This window comes from Carassius gibelio, chromosome A9, assembly GCF_023724105.1.
Source record: "Carassius gibelio isolate Cgi1373 ecotype wild population from Czech Republic chromosome A9, carGib1.2-hapl.c, whole genome shotgun sequence".
Classification (NCBI taxonomy): Eukaryota; Metazoa; Chordata; class Actinopteri; order Cypriniformes; family Cyprinidae; genus Carassius; species Carassius gibelio.
In genome coordinates, this window is record NC_068379.1 from 275,215 (window position 1) to 286,736 (window position 11,522).

At 39.0% G+C, this 11,522-nt stretch overlaps 1 protein-coding gene across 1 annotated transcript; it reads left to right on the forward strand.

The window, feature by feature from the left end:
• The first annotated feature begins 370 nt into the window (after window positions 1-370).
• On the forward strand, window positions 371-9,146 carry LOC128019380 (uncharacterized). The gene is made up of 4 exons (XM_052605344.1): window positions 371-430; window positions 4,022-4,414; window positions 4,493-4,882; window positions 8,136-9,146. The coding sequence occupies exons 1-3, from the start codon at window positions 404-406 to the stop codon at window positions 4,877-4,879; spliced, it is 807 nt and encodes a 268-aa protein (XP_052461304.1). The 5' UTR covers window positions 371-403; the 3' UTR covers window positions 4,880-4,882; window positions 8,136-9,146.
• The last annotated feature ends 2,376 nt before the right edge of the window (window positions 9,147-11,522 follow it).

Below are 11,522 nucleotides of genomic sequence, written 5' to 3' on the forward strand. Positions count from 1 at the left end.
GAGTTCCTCAGAGAAGTATATCAAATTCCAGAGCATGTGTTTTTCATAAAACCCTAAATAGCCAACTTCCTGTTGGGCGGAGCTTATGATATGCAGTGTGAAAGTTGTTTGGTTTGATGAGTTATATATACGTACCAAGTTTCATATGTATTCGTGCAAGTACGCATGATATATGGCCCTCGGTTCTACAGGGGGCGCTGTAGAGCCCCTGTGCCACGCCCGTGTATCAGACTCTGCCCGGCCCTAATGGCCGCAGGTTCCAAGGTGTGTGCCAATTTTCAAGAGTTTTTGAGCATGTTAAGGGCCCCAAAAGCCCCCGAAACCTTGGAAAAAAATTTGAAGAATAAAGAAAAAAAAAAAAAGAAATATAGCTGCAAGCAGCGATGGCGGGCTCAAGCCACCAATGCCATCGCCACCCCGGTGGCATCAGGTAAACTGTGCCCAGCGGGCACATGCATTCACAATATCCCTCTGGCAGTGAGGTTTTAAAGGATATGGCAGTTAAAGGGTTAATCCGAATCATCTAGACTTTAAAATCAAATTCACAGAACAATATATATATATATATATATATATATATATATATATATATATATATATATATATATATATATATATATATATTTAGTAACACTTTACAATAAGATTTCATTTATAAACATTATGTTAACATGAACAATATTTATATAGCATTCATTCATGTCAGTTAATATTCCAAACTTAAACATTAAAACATTGTTTTATTGTGATTTGTTTCCAAGCACATTGTACCAATTCCAAACCATATCAATCTTAAAGCTGCAGTAGGGAACTTTTGACGCTCTAGCGGTTAATAAACAGAACTGCTCGCGTCTTGCAGATGAACATTGTAGCTGGAGCTACTTCTCTCTGTTTATGTCTATGAAGAATCACAAAGGTACTGGGTTACTCCACCGCGGTACCCCCGAAGCAATCTAAAATAGTCCGAATATAAACACTTATTATAGGTGTACCCTAGTGATTCAGGACAAGCTAAAAACAAGGTTTGGAAAATGGATTCATGGTGTACTCGCTTATTATGTTCATTTTTCTACATTTTGAACAGAAACAAAGTTACGGACCGCAGCTCTGATTGGTTGTTTTTTACCGGGAGCGCATGACTTTCTGCAAATGGCAATAGGACCACTGGGAGGAGCCAGAGGAGCTTGATTTTTTTCACAGATTATCTGTCTCAATTATACTGTCAGGACATAATGACAGGTTTAATAAATATGTAAAAAATATTTTTTTTACAAAAGTTCCCTACAGCACCTTTAATAACTACCATTATTTTTTTTTAAATAATTTATGAGTGCTATACAATAGTCCAGGAAAGCTGGAAGAGAAAAACTCCTTATATTCATGTGTGCAGAATTATTAGGCATGTTTTCTTTTAAAGATGAAATGCGCTAAAAAAGAGTTTTAACTCAAACTGTTTTAACTCAAATTCGAAAATTATGAAATACCCATGGGAAATATCAAACACAAATGCAATACAGAAATGGATAAGTTAAGACTTGACCATTGTACAAAAATGCTGACTGGGTCATGAGGTCAGAAAAGTAGAAGAAAAAAAAACAGGTCAAGAAGAACTGACAAAAATAATTGCAAAATAATTAGGAATTAATGTGAAGATTAATTTTTAGTCAATTCTGCAAGACAGACTTTCAGGAAAGGAGGTGGAATAAAAATGAGCTTCTAAATCTTAGTCCCGGATTCAGGAAAATATATTCCTCAAACCATTGGACAAGAGGAGGTGGTGCTGGCCCTTCACGAGTCACTCTAATCTGTTCATAAAGCCTATATATAAAGTCTTAATATATAGTATTTCACAATACTTCATGGTATTCTAATCAAATAATTTTTTGGAATCTTAGATCTCTCAGAACCTGACACATTGTAATTCTGAGACTCCAGGAAAGTGGCAGTTCTGTAAAATGTTGGCGCTGGAGACTAAATGCTCCCTGATAGTTTCACACCTAATTCACTTAACACACACACACACACACACACACACACACATTACCCACAGTGACAGAGGGACAGAGTGATATCAGATGTATGATAGTTTTTTAATTTTCTATCATCCATATAGTGTTGTATAGTCATGAAACTTTGCATATTTCCTCAGAATGACTTGTCTTCTATGTGTACATTTTTTGAAGTGTTTAGAAGCTGCACTAAATAAATAAATAAAAGACATTTACTGGTTACTTTTTTACTGTTATTTCAAAAAATCACCACGACAAAACCATTCAAGCTATCCAAAATTCATCCGACCTGTTCTGTAAGATTAATTCTTTAAACAGTGGTAAAAGAGGATGTGGTGCTAAACCTTCAAGAGTCACTCAATAGTTTCACACAATATTTTTAGATATCAATATCCCCACAACAGATTTACATCGGCCGTGTTTTGTCATTATTCTGATGAAGTTTTAAGTAAATCGAGTAAAAATAAGATGCTGAATTCAAAACATTTTGAAAATGACTCACTTCCTGCTGCCAGTTGGTGGCGCTATAACGTTGACTCTTAATAGTCACATATATACGATCGGTATCATACAACGAACAAACCAATGAAGTTTGATCAAATTCAGGAAATGTATGTGGATGTTATTAGACATTTCCTGTTTCTCATTCCTCGCCATAATTTCCATGCCTCGCTACGGGCAAACCGTTCGAGATATCAAAAATCCCCTCGCAATTTTTCATCCTCAATGTCTTGAGATCATGTTCACCGAGTTTCGTGGCGAACGGGTTGAAAACCTCAGAGGAGTATTTCAAATTCCAGAGCATGCTTTTTTTAAACAGCCCTGAATAGCTGACTTCCTGTTGGGCGGAGCCTATGACATAAAGTGTGAAAGTTGTTCAGCTCAATGAGATCTATAAGTGTACCGAGTTTCATATAAATACATGCAAGTCTGTGTGAGCTATGGTTCAAGATTTCTGAAGGTGTTCCAGGGGGCGCTGTAGAGCCCCTTTGCCACGCCCGGGTCCCAGCCTCTGCAGCGTCCTGATGGCCGCAGATTCCAATGTGTGTGCCAATTTTCAAGAGTTTTTGAGCATGTTAAGGCCCCTAAAAACCCCCGGAAGGTTTAATAAAAAATTAAAAAAATAATTAGAATAATCCTTAGAAGAACAATAGGGCTCTTTGCCCCTTCGGGCTTGAGCCCTAATAACAAGAATAATCCTTAGAAGAACAATAGGGCTCTTCGCCCCTTCGGGCTTGAGCCCTAATAATAATAATAAGAAGAAATATAGCTGCAAGCAGCGATGTCGGGCTCAAGCCATCAGTGCAACGCCACCCCGGTGGCATCAGGATAACTGTGCCCAGCGGGCATAAGCATTTACAGTAACCCTCTGACAATCAAGTTTTAAGGGATGCGGCAGTTAAAGGGTTAATCGGACCAATCTAGACTTTGAAATCACATACACAGAACAATATATATAACTTTAGTAACACTTTATTTTAATATTTATAAAAAATTTATAAGGTGTGCATTGTAGCTGACACCTATATGAACACATTACAATTGTTTTATGACTGCAAGTCTTTCTTCTCAAATGCTATTGAGCTTCAAATTTGCATTTGAGCCCATGTGAAAAAGTAGCATAATTTACATATGACTTACAGTTTGTTGTAATAAATATCAAACATTCAGTTTGTTGTTGACGGCTGTACTACGTTTGAGCTCCGTCACTATATTCTTTTCATTGACTATTTTTAACTTAAAAATCAATTTTATACATCATTGTTTCCGTTTATATAAGGCGTGAATATATCCTCTATTGTATTCTACAACAAAAACAATCAGAGCGCCTCGCTATCACTAGTTTTATTTTGATCTCCCGGGTCCGCTATTAGCTTTTAGCCAGTTAGCATCATCAAGCGTGGTTGCTGCTAACTGCGCTTACATTGCTAATACTCTATTCTCACACATTACCACTGCTGTACTCACTGTTACTTGCTTTAATGGCGGATGAATGTCTCCACTCTTTGCAGCTCGAGCTCGAGGCGGTGGGGAAGCAGTTTCGCGACCTTGAACAGAAGCAGGCCCAGCTGAGAGAGCAGAGAGCCGCGCTGGAATCATCCCGGGCTGACGCTCACAAGTCCGGGGTAAGTATACAGCGTGCTGTTAACAGTCCCACCACGTCTACTCCGTGTGTTTCTCTGCGCAGGCCCGGTGAACCCAGGACGCGATCTTCCCAGATGTCCTTCACTGCGACGCCGGGACACCACGGACCCTGGGTGCATCCACAGCGGTTGACGCGAGCTGGGTCCCGGGCGACGACTTCCCCCCCTCCTGCCTTCGAGATCTCCATCCAGAACCGCTTCGCTCCCCTCCGTGAGACAGGACGCGACGCTGTGATCGTCGGAGACTCCATCGTCCGACACGTAAGTGCTATGTTAGCCGAAGGTAAAGTGCACACTCATTGTTAGCCTGGTGCTCGTGTTCTCGATGTTTCTGCGCAGATACCCGCGATCCTGAAGGACGGCGAGAGCCCCAGAGCGGTCGTGCTTCACGCCGGGGTTAACGACACCACGCTGCGGCAGACGGAGACGCTGAAGAGGGACTTCAGGAGCCTGATCGAGACAGTTCGCAGCACGACGCCCGCGGCGACGATCGTCGTGTCAGGACCACTGCCCACGTATCGACGAGGACACGAAAGGTTCAGTAGACTTTTTGCTTTAAATGAATGGTTGTTGTCATGGTGTAAAGAACAGAAACTGCTATTTGTTAATAACTGGAATCTTTTCTGGGAGCGTCCTAGACTGTTTCGCGCTGATGGATTACACCCCAGCAAAATTGGAGCGGAGCTTCTCTCTGACAACATCTCCAGGACACTTCGCTCCATGTGACTAGTAAGACAATTCTCAAATAACCATTATGATGAGTTTTGTTCTAACCGCTTAAATGCTAAAGGTACTTGCGCTGTAAAACCTATTAAGACTGTGTCTGTTCCCCGAATAGTGAGGTCAAAATATAAATATAATGTAGGATCAAGAAAAAATCTTATCGTAATTAAACCAGAAAAATGTAAAGTAAATGAACAAAAACAATTTTTAAAGTTTGGGCTCATAAATATTAGATCACTCGCACCAAAAGCAGTTATTGTAAATGAAATGATCACAGATAATAGTTTTGATTTACTCTGCTTGACTGAAACCTGGCTAAAACCAAATGATTATTTTGGTCTAAATGAGTCTACTCCACCAAACTACTGTTATAAGCATGAGCCCCGTCAGACTGGTCGTGGCGGGGGTGTTGCAACAATATATAGTGATATTCTCAATGTTACCCAGAAAACAGGATACAGGTTTAACTCTTTTGAAATACTTCTGCTAAATGTTACTCTGTCAGACATGCAAAAGAAATCTAATGTATCTCTTGCTCTGGCTACTGTGTATAGACCACCAGGGCCGTATACAGAATTCCTAAAAGAATTTGCAGATTTCCTCTCAGACCTTCTAGTTACAGTTGATAAGGCGCTAATCATGGGAGATTTTAATATTCGCGTTGATAATGCAAATGATACATTAGGACTTGCGTTTACTGACCTAATAAACTCCTTTGGAGTCAAGCAAATGTCACCGGGCCCACTCATCGTTTTAATCATACACTAGATTTAATTATATCGCATGGAATCGATCTTACTGCTATAGATATTGTACCTCAAAGTGATGATATTACAGACCATTTCCTTGTATCGTGCATGCTGCGTATAACTGATATTAACTATATGTCGCAGCGTTACCGTCTGGGCAGAACTATTGTTCCAGCCACCAAAGAAAGATTCGCAAATAACCTGCCTGATCTATCTCAACTGCTAATTGTACCCAAAAATACACACAAATTAGACGAAATTACTGACAACATGGGCACTATTTTCTCTAATACATTAGAAGCTGTTGCCCCAATCAAATTGAAAAAAGTTCGAGAAAAACGTACTGTACCATGGTATAACAGTAATACTCACTCTCTCAAGAAATTAACTCGTAGTCTTGAACGCAAATGGAGAAAAACTAACTTAGAAGTTTTTAGAACTGCATGGAAAAACAGTATGTCCAGCTATAGACAGGCTCTGAAAAATGCTAGGGCAGAGCATATACACAAACTCATTGAAAATAACCAAAACAATCCAAGGTTTTTATTTAGCACAGTGGCTAAGTTAACAAATTACCAGATGCCACCTGATTCAAATATTCCACCAACGTTAAACAGTAATGACTTCATGAATTTCTTCACTGATAAAATAGATAACATTAGAAATACAATAGCGAATGTAGATTCTACAGCGTCTAACACTTCAGTTTCATCCATCGCACCCAAAGATAAACTGCAGTGCTTTACAACCATAGGACAGGAAGAGCTAAATAAACTTATCACTGTATCTAAACCAACAACATGTTTATTAGATCCTGTACCCATTAAATTACTGAAAGAGCTGTTACCTGTAGCCGAAGAACCGCTTCTCAATATCATAAACTCGTCGTTAACTTTAGGACACGTCCCAAAACCATTCAAGCTGGCGGTTATCAAGCCTCTTATTAAGAAACCAAAACTAGATCCTAGTGTACTGGCAAATTATAGGCCTATTTCAAATCTTCCATTTATGTCTAAAATTTTAGAGAAAGTTGTGTCTGCTCAATTGAGCACCTTCCTGCATAAAAATGATCTGTATGAAGAATTTCAGTCAGGTTTTAGGCCCCACCATAGCACAGAAACTGCACTTGTTAAAATTACAAATGACCTGCTCCTTGCGTCAGACCAAGGCTGCATCTCATTTCTAGTCTTACTTGATCTTAGTGCTGCGTTCGACACCATAGATCATGACATACTCATAGATCGATTACAAAACTATACAGGTATTCAAGGGCAGGCTCTAAGATGGTTTAGATCCTACCTGTCCGATCGCTACCATTTTGTTTACTTAAATGGGGAGTCATCTCATTTATCATCAGTAAAATATGGAGTGCCACAAGGATCCGTCCTAGGTCCCCTTCTATTTTCAATATATATGTTGCCCCTTGGTAATATTATTAGAAAATACGGAATTAGCTTCCACTGTTATGCTGATGATACTCAGCTATATATCTCAACGAGACCAGATGAAACTTCCCAATTATCTAAGCTAACAGAGTGTGTTAAAAATGTAAAAGATTGGATGACACACAATTTTCTCCAATTAAATTTGGATAAGACAGAGATACTAATTATTGGACCAAAAAACACTACACAGAATCTTGTAGATTACAATCTGCAACTAGACGGATGTACTGTTACTTCCTCTACAGTCAGAAATCTGGGTGTTATATTAGACAGCAATTTGTCTTTTGAAAATCATATTTCCAATGTTACAAAAACTGCATTCTTCCATCTTAGAAACATTGCCAAGCTACGAAACATGTTATCTGTTTCTGATGCAGAAAAGCTAGTTCATGCATTCATGACCTCTAGACTGGACTATTGTAATGCACTTCTAGGTGGTTGTCCTGCTTCGTCAATAAACAAGCTACAGGTAGTCCAAAATGCAGCAGCTAGAGTCCTTACCAGGTCAAGAAAATATGATCATATTACCCCAATTTTACAGTCTCTGCACTGGCTACCTATTAAGTTCCGTATCAGTTACAAATTATCATTACTTACCTATAAGGCCCTAAATGGTTTAGCTCCAGCGTACCTAACTAGCCTTCTACCACGTTACAACCCATCACGCACCCTAAGGTCACAAAACGCTGGACTTTTGGTCGTTCCTAGGATAGCAAAGTCCACTAAAGGAGGTAGAGCTTTCTCACATTTGGCTCCCAAACTCTGGAATAGCCTTTCTGATAATGTTCGGGGTTCAGACACACTCTCTCTGTTTAAATCTAGATTAAAAACACATCTCTTTCGCCAAGAGATGTGTTTTTAAATTGAATTTAATTGTGCATTATAGCTGTCACCTAGATGAACAATTACAATTGTTTTTATGACTGTAAGTCATTCTCTTCAAATGCTACTGACGTTAGAAAAGTGTATAAAAATATCACATGTAACTTTAGAGACCGGCCCTAAATTTGAGACTCTAGAAAGTCCAAAGTCAAGACAACTTTATGCCTGTTTTATTTTCTTTAGTTTTCTTTTCTCTGTGCCGGATTGCTGATGTCCTATACTCAGGCATAGATGTCCATCCATCAATTACGAACATTCAGCCGCAAACATGAGGTGTGAGCGGTCGCGAGCGCGGATGGGAGAATGGCGCATGTTTTTTTTTTTTTTTTTTTTTTTTTTGAGCACCTGGGATGGTGCCCCCTCTGGGAGTTGGTGCCCTACGAAGACTGCATACTATGCATATAGGGAGCGGCGGTACTATCTTGAAGATATATTCCTCAAACCATTTTACAAGAGGAGGTGATGCTAATCCTTCAAGAATCGCATAAAAGCTATTCAAGTGTACAGTTTCCTTTTATTGCATCTTGAAATAAATATTTCTGAATTCTGAATCAAACTGGGTTGTGTTTATTTATTTATTTTATAAGACAACTGAGACTTAAATCTCCTTTGTAATATATGTACTTTTAAACCAAGAACAATTTATTTATAGATGTATTACTGCTTAATAATGACTATTATTAAGGGAAAATGCTTTATAATCATGAACTATTTACTAATGCTTAGCTAATGAGTGCAATTATTATAAAGTGTTACCATTGCATATACTAATGTTAACAAATTAGACATTATTTTACAGTGTTACCAAATCCTTAAATAATGTATTAGTGTTTTGTAATGATTTTAATGACCTATAAGCATTTGTGAAATAGTTTTGCTTGCATTGCAGCTTTATCTGTCAGTTGAAGAGTTTTACTGTTACATCCATGAGATTAATAAATGTCATGTCACGTCACAGGTTGTCATAGGTCAGTATCAAATGAGTTTGAAATTATTATTTGCAGCACAAATTAGGGTTCTTAGGATGTTTTTAAATCCCTAAAACTGTCAGAAAAGGATAAGGCCTAAGAGATGTCTTAACCTGTAATGAAAGGAAAAAAACACCACCATTAGCAACAACAAAAACAAAAACAATTTAAAATACAGATTTTTTTTTCCTGATTATTAAAAGGATGATCAGGTCTCTCTCTCTCTCTCTCTCTGCCAGACAGCCCCTCCCTACAGTCCACACACACTGTCACAGTCACCAACCCCCTAACACTCCCCCTCCCTTTCCTCACACAGACAGGGTGGCCAGAGTGAGATCATGTCAGTTGAGAATTCTGACAGTTTTTTAATTTTCTTTTATCCATACAGTGTTGTAAAGTCGTGAAACTATGCATATTTCCTCAGAATGATTTGATCTTTGTATGAAAAAATGCTTTGAAGTGTTTGGAAGCTGCAATTTAAACATACAAGACAATTAATGTTTCCCTTTTTACTGTCATTTCAAAAATTCACCACGACAAAACCGTTCAAGCTAACCAAAATCCGTTCGCAATTTAAGTTCCTCAATGGTATTTCTTCATGTAGACAAAGTTTGGTGTGTATAGTGTACTTCCCCTGTGAGGAGTATGCATTAATTCACAACTGTAAAATCTCAAAAATACACATTCAAATCAAAATAGCCGACTTCCTGTTGATCGTAGCTTATGACTGTGAATTAGAAAGTTGTCCGTCTTGATTAGAACAATTTATGTACCAAGTTTGGTGTCTGTAGCTAAAACTAACTCCCCCACTTTTGACAAAAGGTGGCGCTATAGCGTGCCTCCTTCACGCCCTTTTAAAAGCTTTTGCCATTGTCTAGCTATCACTAATACTGATATGTGTTTTGAGTTTCATGTAAATCTGAGGTTGTTGTCTGCCTCAAACTCACCATAACAGAACATTCAAGTTTGACACGTTGCCATGGCAACACTATATTAGATATCAATATCCCCACAACAGATTTTCTTCAGCCGTGTTTTGTCATTATTCTGATGAAGTTTTAAGTAAATCGAGTAAAAATAAGATGCCCGATTCTAAACATTTTGAAAATGACACACTTCCTGCTGCCAGTTGGTGGCGCTATAACGTTGACTCTTAATAGTCACATATATACGATCTGTATCATACAACGAACAAACCGATGAATTTTGATCAAATTCAGGAAATGTATGTGGACGTTATTAGACATTTCCTGTTTCTCATTTCTCGCCATAATTTCAACGCCTCACCACGGGCAAACCGTTCGAGATATCAAAAATCCCCTCGCAATATTTCATCCCCAATGTCTTGAGATCATGTTCACCAAGTTTCGTGGCGAACGGGTTGAAAACCTCAGAGGAGTATTTCAAATTCCAGAGCATGCTTTTTTTAAACAGCCCTGAATAGCTGACTTCCTGTTGGGCGGAGCCTAAGACATAAAGTGTGAAAGTTGTTCGGCTCAATGAGATCTATAAGTGTACAGAGTTTCATATAAATACATGCAAGTGTGTGTGAGCTATGGTTCAAGATTTCTGACTGTGTTCCAGGGGGCGCTGTAGAGCCCCTGTGCCACGCCCGGGTCCCAGTCTCTGTGGCGTCCTGATGGCCGCAGATTCCAATGTGTGTGCCAATTTTAAAGAGTTTTTGAGCATGTTAAGGCCCCCCAAAACCCCCGGAAGGTTTAATAAAAAATAAAAATAATAATAAATATAGCTGCAAGCAGCGATGGCGGGCTCAAGCCACCAATGCCATCGCCACCCCAGTGGCATCAGGTAAACTGTGTCCAGCGGGCACATGCATTCACAATATCCCTCTGGCAGTGAGGTTTTAAAGGATATGGCGGTTAAAGGGTTAATCCGAATCATCTAGACTTTAAAATCACATTCAAAGAACAATATATATATTTAGTAACACTTTACAATAAGATTTCATTCATAAACATTATGTTAACATGAACAATATTTATATAGCATTCATTCATGTCAGTTAATATTCCAAACTTAAACATTAAGGGCCCTATTTTAACGATCTGAAACGCAAGTGTCAAAGCGCGAAGCGCAAGTAAGTTTGTGGGCGGGTCTCGGCGCTGTTGCTATTTTCCCGGCGGGATAAATGGCTCTTGCGCCCGGCGCAAATCTAAAATGGGTTGGTCTGAAGCAGCTTCATTATTCATAGGTGTGGTTTGGGCGTAACGTGAAATAAACCAATCAGAGCGTCATCCAACATTCCCTTTAAAAGCAGGTGCGCAAGTTCCATTATGGATTGCTATTATTATGGCGTATTTACGAGGCGCACGCCAGGAGCGGTTCACAGCCGAGGAGACTGATGTTCTTGTAAGAGCAGTGAAAGACAGAGAAGTTGTGTTGTATGGGGATGGGAGAAACCCACCCAAAATAGCGTCGGTTAAACAGGCGTGGGAGGAAATAGCCACAATTGTTTCATCGATTTTTTTTCCTGGTTCTTGATGGACAAACCAATTTGTCAGATGTCCTTATAAACATATATGACATCAAACAGGTCTGATCCTTAATTACTACGATTAGCCTGAATAATTTGTAAGCTAGA

What these genes read in the sequence shown, in the direction of transcription:
- LOC128019380 (XM_052605344.1), top strand. Translation starts at nt 404, where the DNA reads ATGCCATCGCCACCCCGGTGGCATCAG. An exon ending in CGCCACCCCGGTGGCATCAG is followed by an intron (nt 431 to 4,021) that starts GTAAACTGTGCC and finishes CACTCTTTGCAG; the next exon opens with CTCGAGCTCGAGGCGGTGGG. An exon ending in GAGACTCCATCGTCCGACAC is followed by an intron (nt 4,415 to 4,492) that starts GTAAGTGCTATG and finishes GTTTCTGCGCAG; the next exon opens with ATACCCGCGATCCTGAAGGA.